We start from the raw sequence: 17,037 nt of genomic DNA on the forward strand, positions 1-17,037 counted from the left end.
ATAAAAGTTTTCTCTTGTCTGGTGTATCGTTTTGTAAGCAATGCTCAACGATGAATATCAGAGTATTAGTAGGTTGTAATAGGCCAACAGCATGTGCAGAGTAGGCTTTTCCCGACAGCACCTGAATCTAGTTCAGTAATGAGTGGATGATGATGTCACCGGGGTATAAAAAGCGCAGCCGCATCTTCCGCTTCATTCGCACATTCTTCCAACTTTAGCACCTGAGCAGACCTCCAGCAGCACCAGCCTTCCTCAGCCTGTCTCAGCCTGTCTCCTCACCCAGCGCCAAGATGAAGAAGATGTGCGTTGTGTTCATTGGACTTTTCCTGCTGACTGTCCATCTCTCATCGCAGGTTAGTTAATTCTGTATTTTTTCTTGAACTTTAAAAGGCACTAGCCTAACTTTAGTTTATGGGGTTTTTCCTTTTACAGTCTATGGGTTTTTCTCCTTGGTTTCCGAACAAGGTTGTCACAGCGGTCCTTAGTTTCCAATTAAGAACTTGCGTTTTTTTGTTCAGTTTTTTTTAACTGAACCAAATACTTAGCTATTTAAAAATGAAGTATTTTCGCTTTTCTGTATCAAAATGTAGGGGTCAGTTTTTATCATACGGTCTGGTCTTACAGGACAATGTCTTGGGTTTATTTTTTTTATATATATATTTATATATATATACATATTTTTTTTTTTAGTAGTCCAGATTGGTGCACTTACTCCTCAGATAGCCAAGCCTATTCTTGAGTTGTGATTTTAAAATTACACCGTTTTTTAACTATAGCCTAGTAGCTATAGCTACTCTTGTTTCTTTTGCCTGGTTGTAGAAATGACGCGCGTTTTTCAGTGTTGGCTGAGTGGTGACTCGGCCTTTACGCACTACTGTTCCAAGTGAGCGGACCCGTGTGCGCGTCGCGTCTGTCCTGCATGAAGTTCTCTGTAGTTTCCCGGTAAAACTGAAACGACCTTATTTTGCAGATGGTCCGGGCAGATGAAACTAACAGCACTGCTTCGCCCAACACCACCACGGCGCTGTCCGCGACTATTACTAACAAGACGACCCCCACGACCCCCAACGGATGCGAGAGGACCGCCGGCGTCACGCTGCTGCTCCCCCTGGGCCTGGGGCTCTTCGTTCTGCACGGCTGGTCCCAATGACCTGACTGATGGATTTCCACACCGGACACCACCATGAGGGCTAGACCGGCGGCACAGCGTTATTCAAGACCCCCCCCGCCCCCCCCCTTCTCACCCCCTGTTAAAACATGTGGATTTTAAGATATTGTCACCTCGGGGACTCGTTTGACAGCCGGGGACGCACCGTGTCCCGAGGGGGATGGACCAGCCTACATGGAAATTCACATTACCCGGAGATGAAGGCTCTCTGGTGGTGGTCCGGAACAGACTCTGGTCCTCCTATGTGCGCTCTTAAAGAAAGTAAGCCTATGTAACGGATACAGGCTTCATGTCCATGTTTAAAAGTAATTGTAAACGTTTAGGAGACTTTGCACTGCAAATACTGAAAACAATTGACTTGTATTGTGCTTTTTTAGGTCTTAAATTTTTTTTATAAGTTGAATAAAGCTTATTCTAAGTGACATGATGGTGCTGGAGTCTCTTTGCATCATGAAGGAATGTTTCAAGTAGTACTGGGTTTCTGATGCAAATGGGTTAAACAATGTAAGCTACAGGAAAACATGATCAATAAGTAGGCCTACTGAAACATTGAACAATTGGACATGTGCATTTAAAAGTTTGGAGAAGGTTCACCTGTAAAGGTTATAGTGCATTCTGAATTTGATCCAAAAGCTAAACTTGTGAGTAGTGTATTTTAATTTTCTGCCTCTATAGGCTCATCCAGCTCTGCTCTTGCACAGGGCAATCTGAGCTGGTAAACAGGAATCAGGATCCTCACCCAGAGGAACAATGACTAGGAATCAGGATCCTCACCCAGAGGAACAATGACTAGAAACATCAGAAATGTATCTAAATTGGTTGTCTTCTAGTTATTTCAATCTCTAAATCATGGTCTCTGAAATGTATCCATCCCCCCCACTAAAACAAAATAAAATACAGCACAAGTACCATCTGACCCCCTCCCCCCTTCACCTGCTGCAGGGGCTCCATGAAAGCCTGTCTGAAAGACTGGAATTCACCTGTAAGCCCCCCCCCAACCCACTCTTTATCTCTGTGGCAACCATCCTGCACCTGACAAAGGGTGAATTGTTCCACTCATCTTATCTCCTCCAAAGGTAAACTTAGATCAGGACCTTTCCTCTGTCTCTCTTCCATCATACTATTGTGTTACTTTAAAGTGGATGTCCTGTCTACTCCAAGTTGAAGCTTAAGAGGCCTTAGCACGGCCGTATAATATAATGCTTGGTGTGCTCATGTGATCAAGAGAAGTGTTCTCCTTTAGTCGACCGCCAGAGTGTGACTGCTTTAAGCCTTCCTCCTATGCTGTCACTTCACCCCTCTCATCCATCAAATAGAAACCTGAGTTTAGGTTCCTCTGATTATTTGCTGGGGAGTGAGTTCTTGTGAGGGAGCAAAAACAAGAGCGTGTAGAGGAGAGGGAGGGGGTCAGGGAGAGGTAAAGGACACTCCAGAGCTTTCATCACTGAGCTGTGCAGCCCCTTCACCTGCTCTCGGTCTCACTCTTTTCCCAGCAGGATTCTGAAACCATGTTGCATGCAGTCTGTTAGTTGTTCAGCATCATGCACTCTGTTTTCATGACCGTCATCATCCCACCTGAATACTGAACTAGTCTGTCCTCGTCAGTGATTCAGCACGTCTCTGTGGAGTCTAACAAGTCTGAGTAGGTTCCTGATCAGTGAGACTGCACTGTCACAACATGATGCTTGCATCACTTCCTCATCGACAAACCTTCATGGCTTTGATGAATCCCCTGGCAATTCATCTGTCTTTGTAAACATGGTAAAATGATAAGAAGCTTCACTTTTAAAGCCTGCTGTGCCTGATTACAGCCTCACAGAGCGAGTTGCTTAGTCAATTATTAATTTTGTCCTTAAATACACAAAATATTTCCCTCTGCTTTGCTTATTTACATATTTTTTTAACTTCAACCTGTTAACAATTTCTTTTATAGTCTTCTACTTCAAAGAGACACGGAAGAAGAGAGAAAAAATCAAGTTAATCATTTCAACATTAACTAGACTTACTGTACGGTATATTCAAAGTAACCCTCAGTACTATATAGCTCTGAAAAGAAAGAGGCATGTTATCTGGACAAGCAACTGGAATGATTATTAACTTAACTGAGTGACTATATAGCTATTGAGTGTAGAGGGCACACAGAGTTCTGTCAACAAGAGAAGGAAGAGAGAGGAACACTATATCACACCTATAAGGAAATTAAAAAACACTTTCTTTAACAACCATGTTCACACCATGGCAGAGGCAGATAGAAAAAGAATCTGATATAATGCTGATTTATTCACATGAAAAAACGGAAGGGCCTCAGAGTCAGACCCCCAACAGGTAAATAGTAAGTAAGGTTACACAGACAAGAGAGAGAGGAGGGGGAGGAGGAGGAGAGAGGAAGATCTGGTTTCAAAACCTCCTGTGAGCTTTAGTGACTGCAAGAAACAGGTAGTGACCCTGCATCTGTTGTTTGTTTGTTTTTTAGAAGTTGCATCATTTTCCGTTGTAGCTGTGTGTATTTGCATCTGAGGAGGAAATTCAGTTCAATATTATGACTAGAGGAACATGCTGATGGTGAGCATGGTGGGCCAGACAGGTAGCAGACGCAGAAGAAGCGTAGCACAGCAACAAGAACAACACCAAAACTGTACTCATACAGAGATGTTGTGAAAATATTGTCATTTCCATAATGATGTGTTGATAGAGACATCATGGCATGCATGCATCGCTGCTTTAGGGAAGTTCAGATGTTGCGTTACAACCACATCCTGTGCAGATACGGAACTCAAAATATAGTTCAAAAAGGATATACATAATAAATGAGACTGCAGCAAAATGAATCTAAAACATGATTGCGTTGAATAGAAGTCGGTTTCTTGGTCTGACCAACAGGTTTCTCGATCTCTATGTAGCCTATATCATCTCAAATGAAGTCAGCCTCAGGAAGTCATGACTGAACACAATATTAAAATTAACACTTTAAAGAGGAAACAGGGTGCATGCTTTTGACAATGTATAGATTGATTAGCTTACAATGAGGGCTTTAAGGTCAAAACAGATGTACAGTATACTTCTGAAGACTTGACACAATGGATTTATATAATGTGTGTTCATATTCTTTTCTGAAACCTCCAGGTTTCACACGTAAAAGTGAACTCATTACTTAAAACATCCAAAAATACACATTCTGACTTTTCACCCTGCTGGTAGCTACTGTATCATTTGTATGATATTTCTGAAAGTCAAAGTGTGGTAAAGTCATTGTAAATATGTTAAACTACCAAGTAAAAGACAGATGAGAGTTTTGAGGTGAAATAAATTCTCCATCCATCCATCCATCCATCCATCCATCCATCCATCCATCCATCCATCCATCCATCCATCCATCCATCCATCCATCCATCCATCTGAGATTCAGTTCTGTTAGTGTACATATCCAGTGTACAAGGAGTGGGAAGAAGTATGAACTTATTTATTCCCACTCCCTGATTACATCAATCAATCAATGCTACCTTATATTTATAGCTTCCTGGTTAATAACCAATTATATCAATTACATTTCTATTTATATATGTATATAGACATACCCTTACACTTGTGATATGATAAATTACTCATAACCAATATGATTCAATATTCAAGATTTAATACTTTATTGCCATGTCAGCATGTCAAATGGAATTTGCTTCAGTGTGCTTCACACACTGTAAAAAGACATTAACTCCAAAACATTAAAATATATTTAACTGTAAAAATAAGATAAAAACCAGACCATTAAAAGGGGTAAACCACTAAAGCAGCAGTACAAAGTGCAGAATGCATGTTAAAAAGTCCTGTCGAATAAGTAAAAATGATTCAGTAATCAGTAGGACTGTACATACAATACTGTTTGACAGCTTCTTGACAACATATCGTGTATCTTAAAATGGAAGCTCCTGACAGCTTGGCTGTATGTAGCCTACTGGTTGTTCTTGACTTGATGCCCTCCAGTCTTTTTTTAGATGGGAGGGGTCCATTTGCTCCACTTGCTGCACTTCTGTATTGTTGATAGTCAAGAGAACTACTGTTCATCCACCCTTCCATCCATCCAACCATCCAACCATCCATCCATCCATCCATCCATCCTGGCTAATCTTTGGCAGCTGCTGAAAGCTGCAGGGACCAAACTCTGTGTCTGGGAAGTCCCTTCATCTGACACAGAGAGACAGCCATGCCATTTATCTTCTGGTTTACGTAAAGAAGAACAGGCCCACACACACGCACATACCTGTTGTCAGTTTTTTCCTTTAAAACAAAGCACTGTCTTGGTTTCCTATAAAGCTCCTGTAATAAACCCACCTTCATGATTGTAATAATGTAAGTTTCTATTGAACCTCTTCACAGAGGGATCGACTCACTGTGCAGTTGACCTATGCTAATTGATTGGAAATACCAAAACTTGGTCAATGATAAATGGACTTGCACTTATATAGTGCTTTTCTACTCTCATAGGACCACTCAAATCGCTTTACACTGCGCGTCACATTCACGCCTTCACACACACATTCATACAGCGCTTTATGACAGCGATTGAAAGCTAATCATTCACCCACTGCACACATCTAGGGGCAAGTGTGGGTTCAGTGCTTTGCCCAAGCCCATTTTGATACGCAGTCTGCCAGCTAACATTCATGTTGAATGTTTTGTACAGTGTCTACGACTACCTTGCAGATGTTATAGGTATACATACTGTCATATATAGGGAGCCTGCTACCATGGGGACAAGAGCTCTGTTCTGTGTGGATGAGCCATGGCTTATGCAAGGAGTCTGTGTTTCACTGAGATTTCATTAGCACATCCTACTCTGTCAGCCGTGAGCGAGGGTGACATTTACGTAATGAACACAGATCAGGATCAAATGTGAAGCACTGGAAAGAGCTGGGCAGGTGGGGGGGATAGAGTGAGGATGAAAGAGGGCAGAGAGCGATGTCACACCAATCCACACATCCGGAGGGGAGAATGTCAGAGGAAACAGGAGCCCTGCCTGGACTCTCTGCATTCTGCCCTGTGTTTGTACATGAGATACTGTAAAAAAAAAAAAAAAAAAAAAAGTATATATATATAACTCAGTAGACTTAAAGCAGACGTAAGCGATCCAGTCGTTTTGGCTAACTTCTTGTCAGCCGATGGAGTTAGCAGTCCCCGCCCTCGTCCCTACGTCACCACATTCACGCGCATCCCTTGGCTGCACACGCAGAGAGGACCGTCCCTTTATGCCGTTCTCTCATCTCATTGGATAAAGGTTGTAGGATACAAGGAAAGTTTTCTCCTCGGCTTACAGCAGAGCAGAGTGACTGACAGACCCGTGTTTCAGACCAAACACTCTATAGAAGTGATTGCTGTCGGAAGATATAACTATTTAAGATTTATATTAACGCAAACATTCCGCTTACTTCTGCTTTAAATAAAGCAACTTCACCAAAACATGAATAATATGTTTTCCAAAGTGTCAACTTCATCCAGCTCTTGTTCTGTTTGAGTTGCCCCCTCAACTCATGGAGAACAGGTTTTATACTACAACAGGCATGGTAACTCCATTTCATTGTAAGACTCACTGATGTAACACAGTACAAGAGAATACCACTACATCAAGGTTTTCACTATAACATAGTGATGCTGACTGTAACATGAGCCAACCCACCAAACATACACAATAAATGACATAATCGAAGTGATCTGAAATCTGATCCGTCAAAAATCTTTCTGTAACACAGGAGGACGTTTGACTGTTGACATTCTCCTGCTGTTATTTCAGGAAACCCAGTACACTGAAATACAACTTACTCTAATGTGGACACTACAAAGGTGAGAAGAAGAGGAAACACACTCACAACTGTATGAATGTGTCAGTTAAGCAGAGGAAGTTTTGTAAGTTTCAGACGTAGCCTTCAGTATCCATGAGCCATGCTTTTGAACAGATCTCATTAATTAATACACAAAGTACAACAAAGACGCAAACTAGCCTACTACTGAGCTACAGTGTCTGGATTAACCATGAACAACAACAGGTCAGGATTAGATACAACTAGAGTCATCTGAGCAGGTTATTGACAGTGGAGCACGTAGGTCTGGGCCAGTTTCTATGTGTTAGACTGTCCTGACTGGGCTTGGCTTGACTCTAACACTTTGTGGTTCTATGTGGTGAGTGTGTGAAGGACGTCATCTGCTTGAGCCAAAATAGTTTCAAAAAATCTGTCTGCATTTTTTTCTCTCATATAAAAAATACACACTTTTAAAAATGCTTTCAGTAGCATTTCAATAACTTTCATTAGATCTGTATGATCTGTCAGGGACTGTAGAGAGAAGGTCTAGACAAAGATAATGTCAAATAGTGTGTGTCTTTGCATGTGATATTAGTTAGATAGTAGGAGGTATTCATATTAATTATTAAGTAAAAAGCAAAGGAAATGATGCATAAACCTAAGAACAATATCTTCACCATCAAACATCTTGTTCTTCAGAAACCTTATACGTATATACACATTTACATGTAAAAAGGAAGCTGCAAGTTCCCTAAGTGTTAATACAGTCTTTTTTAAACCATGTGAAACTGTCCTTTGTGGTGACTTCACATTCACACTGATGAGCTCTCTAACAATATTTCTTAAACGTCACCACATGTTTGTACCGAACATGTCAGGCCAAACTCAAAATCATAGCTGCGCTGTTTCTACCAGCTGTTATCACCTCATTGCATGTGCAGTCGTGTTTTTTTTAAAAAAAAAACGTTTATAAGCATAGATAAATAAATAATAAAGATAAAGTTTGCACACTGTTTAATGGCACTGTGCTTCCTGATCGCTCAGATATCAGTGATTTGATCAGCTGTTTTAACTCTTTGTGTTCCTCAACATTACCTCTAGTGCCTCTGAAGACGAGATCCAACTCAAAGATTAGAGAGTCGGCCTGGTTAAACGATAGAATGCATTTCTGTGAGAGGAAATGCAGAAAAGTGGAACACAGATGGAATAGATCAGGCCTTCATGTTCATTTTGAGGCTTTGAAAGAGTCATTGTTTCATCTCAACAGAATGGGGAAGAACACCGGCAAGAGCACTGTTCTTCCTGCCGATCAGAACAATCCCTGATTCTTATTCAAGATCTTTGAGCAGCCAATAAAGCCATCCCCTGCCTGTGTACCTGTGTGCACAGACTGTGAAAGGTTTTTATTAATAAAGCATTATGAATTTGTACCTTTTCATTTCCTTTTTCATTTTTAAATGCTCTCTGTCACATGTTTCTGTCCCAGATTACTTCAAAACTGAGTCTACAACAGTTCCACAGAGCCCTGGGCTGGGCTCTACCATCCCCGACCATTACTACCCAATTTCTAAACTGCCTTTTATTTCTAAGATCCTGGGAAGATTGTCCCAAAGCAGCTTCTCTCCATTAGAGAACACAACAATACGTTTGAACATTTTGAATCTGGTTTTCTCCAACATCACAACACTGACGGAGCCCTTTCAAAGTCACCATTAACCTTTCAATAAATGCTGACACCAGCTTGAGCTCCATTCCTATGCAGCTTGACTTATACAATAGACCACAGCATTCTTTAAAGACTGTGCTGGACTGGTTTTCATCTTCCTTATCAAACAGGGGGGTTGTGTTTCTGCCGGTAACTTCAGGTCATCTCTCTCTCCTCTCATGGTGTCCCTCAAGGGTCAATTCTTGGACCAGTTCTGCTCTCCATCTACATGCTCCCCCCTTGGTGAGGTCATCTGCAGAAATGGAATGTCCTTTCATTTGTGGATGATTCTCAGCCCACAGACCCGAGGATGCTGAGTCCCCCACACAGCTGTTTTAATGGACATTGAAAACTGGATGCCAAACAACTTGCTACATCGAGGTGAAATCCTCCTTACAGGTCCCCAGAAAGTCATCAAATATACACTGCCAGCCACTGATCCCCTGTCACAATTAATCACCCTCATCAGAAACTTTGGTGTGCATTTTTTTTTAAATGTCACTAAAATTAGAACCATTTAAAATTTTACAAAACGTATCTCCTCATACCTTGTTTACTGTTAACAACCTTTTATCCAAAAACAGTGAAGCGTCTACAGACTATACAGAACTCAGCTGCTAGACTTTTACCCAGGTCCGATTTGTGTGCACCAAGTGTGTGTTTTCAGATTGATTTTATGATCCATCTATTACTTTTAAGACCCTTCCCAACCTGACACCAGACTATATCTCTGGCCTTTTAACCCCCTGTAAACCATCACATCCTTTGAGATCCTCAGGCAGAGGTCTGCTGTTTGTTCCAGAGTCTGGGATGGAAATGAAAGGTGACAGAACCGTGGGAACAATCTGCCTGAGGAAGCAGGACTGGATCACTGTCCATTTGCAAGTCTCATCTCAAAACATATTTTTATCAAAAGGTCTTTCCTGGGGGAATAATATTATATACAATACAAATTACTGCCATTCCTGAGATCTGAATTTAAAAAACTATATCATGCATGGTCACATCACAAGCATCACTGTCAAAGTAACTCAACCAGCTTGCGTTTATTCAGTGGTAAATACATTTAAATACCAAGTATGATGCTTATTGTACAATTTGAGCTTTTCACCTGCTGTTATTATTTTCAGAAAATGTAAAGACACTATACTATAGTATAGTACTACAGCACATGATTGGTGGAGATTACCTCAAAGAGGAAAACCCAAACAGGGATTTCACAACGTCCATTATTAATCGTTGAGGTCATGATGTGAGCCTCTAATTAATGATTATCTCAACAGTGTGTTGGTTGTGTCCACAGTTGTCTTCATGCAGCTGAGGTCTGCTCACGTTCCATCTGTTGTGTGTCATCACTGCTCCTTATAAGGTCTCCACAGTCTGTGATGGAGGGAAACTCAACCCTCTGCTCCATCCATCGGGCAACGCTGAGCAGCTGCCTGTCTTGACCAGCGCGGCCTATGAGCTGTAAGCCAATGGGAAGGCCTCGTTTTGATAGAGCTGCTGGCACTGAAACAGCTGGAAGACCTGGGGGGAGAAATATGAAACAAAATTAAAAAACCTAAAAAAATAAAAAAAACAGCAATGAATAGGATCTTAACTTAAGTTTAGTCTGGAGAGTGATAGAAGGTAAGCAGAGGTTTAAATGGATGTAAACACTAATGTGTTGGTCTTGAAGGTTATCATTATTTTCCCTGAGAGACTGACAGAGTACAAGGAGAAGGCTTAATAATTATTCTCACTCACAATTTTCACTAGACTGATACTGAGATCATTTTGGGTGAAAGTTTTTCAGCTGTGTGTGCAAATGCAAAAGCACACTCTGTGAGAATCCATGCATGCACAATATAACAACTTCACGAATCCTCCTACACTTCCTTTACATGCATGAGTGATGCCACCAGTTCTGCCTGAAAGCCTCCCTCGTTTTCGTTTTTTTTTTTGTTCCTCTGTACCTGCCATGTTGACAGGCTGGGTGAAGACGTCTTCCTGTGCGCTGCGTGTTCGGTTGTCTTCCTGTTTGAAGTCAGAGTAAGGGGCTGCATCCGTGAGAGTGGTGGGCGTCAGCAGCACGTCCACACCTGAGCTGAACACCTGCTTGAAATCGTCCGCTATGAGTCGGCGGACCTTCTGGGCCTTCACGAAGTAGTGCTGGTAGTTCCTGGTAAAGTGAGGGTAAATGTCGGCTCAGTTAGTTCTGGACTAGGGATTGACCGATATGTTTTATTATTGGTAGTAATAAAGGAAACTGATAACCAATATTTGGACCAGATCCAACAGACCAGCTACTGTTGCTGGTTCTGACAGAAAGCTGTCACAGTGCACCTCAGTTTGTTGTGTATTTGGCAGCAAAAGAGACCAACACAATATTAGGCAGGTGGTCAGAATGTTATACCTGATCGATGTATCGTGCAAACATAAAAAGATACAAAATCACTGCAGGCAACTGTTTATTTTTTGTACACTGTGAATATCTGTGATAAAAGAGACAGCCAAGATAATCTGATGCTGATTATTATAAAAATGCTGAATATCTGCAGAATATATCTAACCCTCGACCTGCTCACTTTATTCTTTCGTCAACTTAAAGGGATATTTCAACATTTTGGCAAATTGGCCTATTCCCATAATCCCTGTAGTTTTAGGAGTAGGTTCATTACCTTTAATTGTCGGTGCAAGCTGTTTTTGGATCAGCGGGGCAGAGACGTGAGCTCTGCACAACGCACAGAATTTCCCCTGTCTCTCATCAAACTCATCAAATTCACAATCCACAACTCAAAAACACTCTGGTGGAGAAGTTGATTATGGCTGGCACTATGACTGTAACCAAATATGGATTCATCAAGTTGGCGAAAGGATGGATATTCACTGAGCTGCCACAGACAGGTTGTTACACCAACACTCACACACTATGAAATAATCATGTAACATTAGGAGATGGAGTTGTTTTTGAGGCAAATACTTGGCCAGAACTACATTCCAGACACGGCTGCTCGGCAGAGTGATTTTAAAAGTTCAAAAGTAGTTCCGAGTATTTGCTTCATGTATCATAATGTTACATAATACGTTATTATTTCATAGTGTGGTGAATGTGCAGGTCACAACTTGTCCATGAGAGTGTTTTGGAGTTGTTGGATTGTGTATTTGATGAGTTTGATGAGGGAAACATGGAAATACATGTCTCATGTCTCTGCTCCACTGATCTAAAAACAGCTTGCACCGACGATTAAAGGTAATGAACCTACTGCTATGACTATAGAAATTATGTAGGCGAATTTGCCAAAACGTTGAACTACCCCTTTAAACAAGGACAACTTGGCAAAGAAGTAAAAGTACAAAAGCAGACTGATAAGAAAGAAAAGGTCAAAGCAGCTGTACACTGGTTTCAAGCCAGAGGAACTGAGGCCCAACAGTGTGCGAAGGTTCAGTGTGTAGTCTTACTGTTTGAGCAGGAAGTAGTTTCCAGACAGAATCCTCCCTCTCACTACGTCATTGAAACCCTCGTGTCGGGTTGAAGCGTACATGGCCTCTGTTGAGCTGTTCACTTCGCTGCGGTGGCCTGACAGAAGACAAGAAACCTGTCACATCAGTGCTCCACAACACCAACTTTAACACACTGGTAGACTGGTCCGTACCGTATTCGAGGCCGTCGAACCGGGCCATGTTGGACGCCACTTCAGCATGGCAGAGGACGTGGTAGCACACAATGGAGTATTGTGTATGGGGGAGGGACACCTGCTCCACCCTTGCCCCCGCTCTCTCAAACATGTCAGCAACACGACTCCACTGAGCCAGAGTCTCTCCAGATAGCCCCAGGGCGTGGTACTCCTGACACACATTACAAGACAGGACAGAGAAGCAGCTTGATGGAACTGTGCTCAGTCACATCTTTGAATCATCTTTAAATGTGTATTGCACAAGGAATTATTCTTGGTGGTACTGTTGCTGAGATACACACATTTTAAGCAAATGAAACCACTTTCACAGGTTTACTAGTGTCTATGTTTCAGCAAACATAGACACTGATGTGTGATGTGTCACACTGTGAGATACATTTGTGCAAATATAAAAATATGAAACAAAACTCTGCTCAGGTAAACAAAGGGTTGATAACACAAAAGCAATGATGATGACCTAGTGTTCAGGACAAAAATATTTTATCAGCAAAAATGACTAATTCAGAGAGAAATGTTTTGTATTCCTTATGTACAATTCATTATCAATCACTGTAAATTCAATACATTATTTTAATGATTTTTAATCATTATAATGCTTAAAGGTCCAGTGCGTAATAATTGGCAAGATTTATTGGCAAAATCTGAATTTTATTTATCTATTTATATATTTTATAAGTGTATAATCGCTATAAAATAAAATTTGTTTGGTTTCTGTATATATAGCCTTGTAATTCTTCTTCCTATACCCATATAGCAAGGGTCTTGCTTTAGAGAGTGTCGCCATCTTGCGCTGCCATGTTTGTACGGCAGCCTGAACAGAAGATCCAGCCAACCAGAGAGCACTTTTCAAGAGTTTTGCGTTCACTTTGCTGACTGGAGGCGAGTACGAGCTAGTGAGCTCTGAAATCTAGAATCTGAACGCTGGATATCACGGTTTTCCCCCCATTTTACACACTGGACCTTTAACTAGTTATTATTGTCTTTTAAACCCTCTTTTACTTGCTTATATCTCTGTTTTTCTTCAAAAAGTATTTATATTGTCTTCGATTTTAATGTATTTCTATGCCTCTGTGCAGCATTTTGAATTGCCTTGTGTACGAACTGTGTCATAAAAAAAAAAATGCCATGCCTGTCTTTTACTCCTTGAAGGATCAAATCGCAGCTGTTTCTAAAGTGTTTGTCAATCAAAATACAGAGGTTCTTGCATACAGAAGCATATTTATACAACACTGTCTGCTGACATTTATACTCAACACGCTCAGAGTCTGTGGCTGTTCCAGTTAATGTGTGGGGAAAATGTGGTGTCAGTAACACATATGACAGATAATAACCTTATTGCAAGGTTCAGCTCACCTTTGGGATACCTATGCAGATGTTTTTCACATCAAAGTCCTCAGGTAGCTCTGTCACAGACGAAGGAGCAGGAATAGTTGTTGAGTCTCTAGTGTCGTGGCCCTGGAGGATTCCTGTGTGACATTTCAGCAAAATCTAATTTAAGGTCCTCTATGTGAAGGAGGCAAAACAGAACAGCCAAATATTTATCTGCAACATCACATATTCCTGCAAACTAAGGTTTTGTATACTTTCAGTCTTTCTCACCAAAATACATGGTAGACATCCTGAATGCAGTTCCTTCTCACACAAGATCTGCTTCATTTTTAAATGTGCATTACTTTACATTTATCTTGTAAATGGCTTGTCTGCCTTTGTTGGTGCATGGCTATGTCTGTTGATGTGTTCCTGCTGTCATCTGTTGGTGACTGAAATGGTGTGAAAGCAATGACGGGATGAGAAATGCAAAAAATAGGCCAAAAAAAGAAGAGAAGTGGGTAAGAAACGACAAACGTCCCACAGCAGATGTAAAATGTCACAGATCGGCTGTTTGGGATGGAGATAAGCCGACAGCCTCCTTTGTAATTAGTTCCACAACGAATCCTGATGAGTTAACAGTAGATTTCTGATCCTTTTTTTCCCCAATTCTCTTCTTATTATGATTTTTCATGGTGTACATGTTCATTAACATAACAAATTACAATTCTCATCAATTAATCTGTAAATTACAACTGAAAGGAAAGACCATTCTTATTAAGAGCAAGAAACGCTCTCAGGTAGCTGCAGACGTTCTGGTATAGAAACGCCTACATCCCAGCAGCGAGAGGTCGTCAGAGGTTTCTCACCTAAGACGACGGCTGCATCACTGACACTGCGTGTCATGATCCCAGGGACGTCCATGGAGTTGACCAGAGGGATGAGACCGTGTCTAGACAGCAGACCGTAGGTGGGCTTCAGGGCCACGACACCACACAGCGCTCCTGGGTTACGAGTAGAACCGCCTGTGTCCGAGCCCAGAGCCCTGCAGCGTGATTAACATAACATGTTCAGTTGCGGATCAAATCTTCTCTTTGCCGGTGAAGTGAAGCGTGATGTTCGTGTGTGCTCTTACAGATAACTGGTGAGCGAGGCCACAGCTGCTGCACTTCCTCCTGAACTTCCTCCAGTGATGACCCAGTCAGACTCGGGCTCTGCTCCTGTCTGCTCTCTGTAGGGAGCAGCGTAGCTCCAGGGGTTCCTTACTGGACCAAAGGCCCCATCAGTACTTCCTGCACTGTGAGACAAATAAAGATATAAGACAATGATGACCAGAAACCTAAAAACATGTACTTTCACACCTTTCCCTCCAGGTATGCAGATCTTTAACAGCTTAATCAAGAAATCTAGAAAATCTACTGGGATTAGTAAACAGCCTCAAATTTAAATAGTTCACAGGTGTCTTAAAGACGGTCTCAGAACGGCTGCTTTCAGTGCCTGTCCCTTTAAATGCAAATGAACCACTGCTTGCCCCGCCCCTTCTCCTGGTACCAGGTAGGGGTGGGGTTATGCAAATTTGAAAAACTAGTTACATCATTGGAGGACATCTGAGGGAACAGTGCATAAAACTACATGGATTTCAACCTAGGGAGCCTGAAAATTACAGATGGTTTTGTCTATTCGTACATTTTGGGGTTTGGGAAGGCAAGACAAAACTAAATATTTGTTAAAGAGCCTTCAAAAAGTGATATTTCCATAATATGTCCCCTTTAAGTAGTGAGATATTCCTATTCTAATGACCTTACCCCATGGCAAACTCATCCATGTTGGTCTTTCCCATCAGCACCGCCCCTTGGTCCATGAGCTTTTGGACTACTGTAGCATTATATGGTGGAATGTAGTCTGTAATAAAAAACAGTGGCAGGTATCATCATCGGATCTGCATTAAGTGGAAAACCTGAGCTACTTCTACTGAGATGAAGATGGACCTTGTAGCATCCTGGAGGCACAGGTGGTCCTGACGCTCTCTGTGCAGAAGTTATCCTTGACTGCAAAGGGTATTCCATCCAGAGGACCTTTAGGGGCACCTGATGGGCGATGAGGTGAAACACTTAAAACAACCTCAACTCAACCTCACAATACAGATTCAAACAAACACTCATGCGTCCACACACCTTGCAGCAGCCTGGTTTCAGCTGCTTGAGCTTGCGTCAGCGCCAACTCCTCGGTCACAGTGATGTAAGCATTAAGATGCTGAGTTTTCTTGATACGGTTCAGACACCTCCTACACAGCTCTGTGGGGGAGATCCTTCCCTCCCTGAGCGCCAAGGACACCTGGAGAATGGGGGTGAGAATTTAAAAAAATCTAATGGAGTAAAAAATAATAGGAAAATAATAAAACCAAAAGTTAAACAGAAAGAAAGAAAGCAACAACATATCAACACATGAAATAATGTGTCCTTGACTCCTTGCCCATGTTAAATAACATTAGCATCAGTCAGCTCAGTCTGGGACTTATCTCTCTGTAGAAAAAAACTCTAGAAATATTAACCACCAATTCGATATGCATTTTCTGGGCAAAAATAACAGTTTATTCCAAAGTCTTGATCTCTTAACATCCATAATTCTGTGTAATAGAACCTGTCCGAGATCTTTACATACTGTATCCTGTGTTTCAGTATTGCACTCACTACCTTAGAAACACAGCTGAGGTAAACTCAAAAGCAGTGTATATAATCCCCACTTGTTCATTTACATAAGGCACAATGATGATATTAGAGTCAACACTGTTCACAATATGCGGCGTCCTCTGCTGTCTATGAAGTAGCCTATACTATATTTCTTTAAATGTATTGCTGAGAAACAGAGTGGCTGGTCTGAGTTCATCCCTCCCAAGCATCTCTACTTTTAATGATACAAGTACATGGACCATTTAAAATGACCATCTTTATTTCACAACCAGCAAAACCAGCTGTAGAGTTAAGTTTGTATAGCAGATCAAATATAACACACAAACACATAATGAACATAAGTTTAGTTCATATTATACAGCTTAAAGCCACAGAAGACGTTTGAACCGTTGTTGACAGTATATTTTAGCTATTAGAGGAAAAGGGATGGGCAACCTGACCCAATGTTTAGCTATAATACAACACAAACGACAGATGACAGACAGGCAGATCTGAGGTCAGTAGACAGCCGGACAGTAGGACTAACCTCTCTTATTGTCAGACTGAGCATGTTGACAGTATTCCTGTGACAGCCTTACAAGTTAACAACAACCTTCTCACGGTGTGCACCGACTGTGAGCTGCCATGTTTGTTTCGATCAGCGTCGTCTAACAACGCGCTCTGTGATTGGGCAGCCGCTGAAGAAGCCGCGCTCTGATTG

General features: G+C 41.5%; 1 protein-coding gene and 1 long non-coding RNA gene across 2 annotated transcripts; one reads left to right on the plus strand and one right to left on the minus strand.

Moving 5' to 3' along the window:
* Positions 1-160: 160 nt before the first annotated feature.
* Positions 161-1,590, plus strand: LOC146964467 (uncharacterized). Its single transcript, XR_015034736.1, has 2 exons — positions 161-353; positions 971-1,590. It is a non-coding gene; the product is annotated as an uncharacterized LOC146964467 (long non-coding RNA).
* An 8,099-nt stretch (positions 1,591-9,689) lies between these two features.
* qrsl1 (glutaminyl-tRNA amidotransferase subunit QRSL1) lies at positions 9,690-17,006 on the minus strand. The gene is made up of 11 exons (XM_085767387.1): positions 16,864-17,006; positions 15,822-15,981; positions 15,636-15,734; positions 15,453-15,549; positions 14,783-14,944; positions 14,517-14,692; positions 13,693-13,805; positions 12,298-12,490; positions 12,104-12,221; positions 10,618-10,823; positions 9,690-10,189 (listed from the first exon to the last, which is right to left on the minus strand). Exons 1-11 carry the CDS (start codon positions 16,885-16,887, stop codon positions 9,972-9,974), a joined length of 1,566 nt encoding a protein of 521 aa, XP_085623513.1. The 5' UTR covers positions 16,888-17,006; the 3' UTR covers positions 9,690-9,971.
* Positions 17,007-17,037: the final 31 nt, after the last annotated feature.

The sequence above is a fragment of the Trachurus japonicus genome, chromosome 22, assembly GCF_045865225.1.
Source record: "Trachurus japonicus isolate A0001 chromosome 22, Traja_1.0".
Taxonomy (NCBI): Eukaryota; Metazoa; Chordata; class Actinopteri; order Carangiformes; family Carangidae; genus Trachurus; species Trachurus japonicus.

Bases quoted from the DNA above. Each gene is read 5' to 3' on its own strand.
- qrsl1 (XM_085767387.1), bottom strand. From the start codon at position 16,887: ATGCTCAGTCTGACAATAAGAGAG. The intron at 15,550-15,635 runs GTCCATCTTCAT...TTTTTATTACAG, and splicing joins TGCCTCCAGGATGCTACAAG to ACTACATTCCACCATATAAT. The intron at 12,222-12,297 runs GTACGGACCAGT...GTCTTCTGTCAG, and splicing joins GTTCGACGGCCTCGAATACG to GCCACCGCAGCGAAGTGAAC.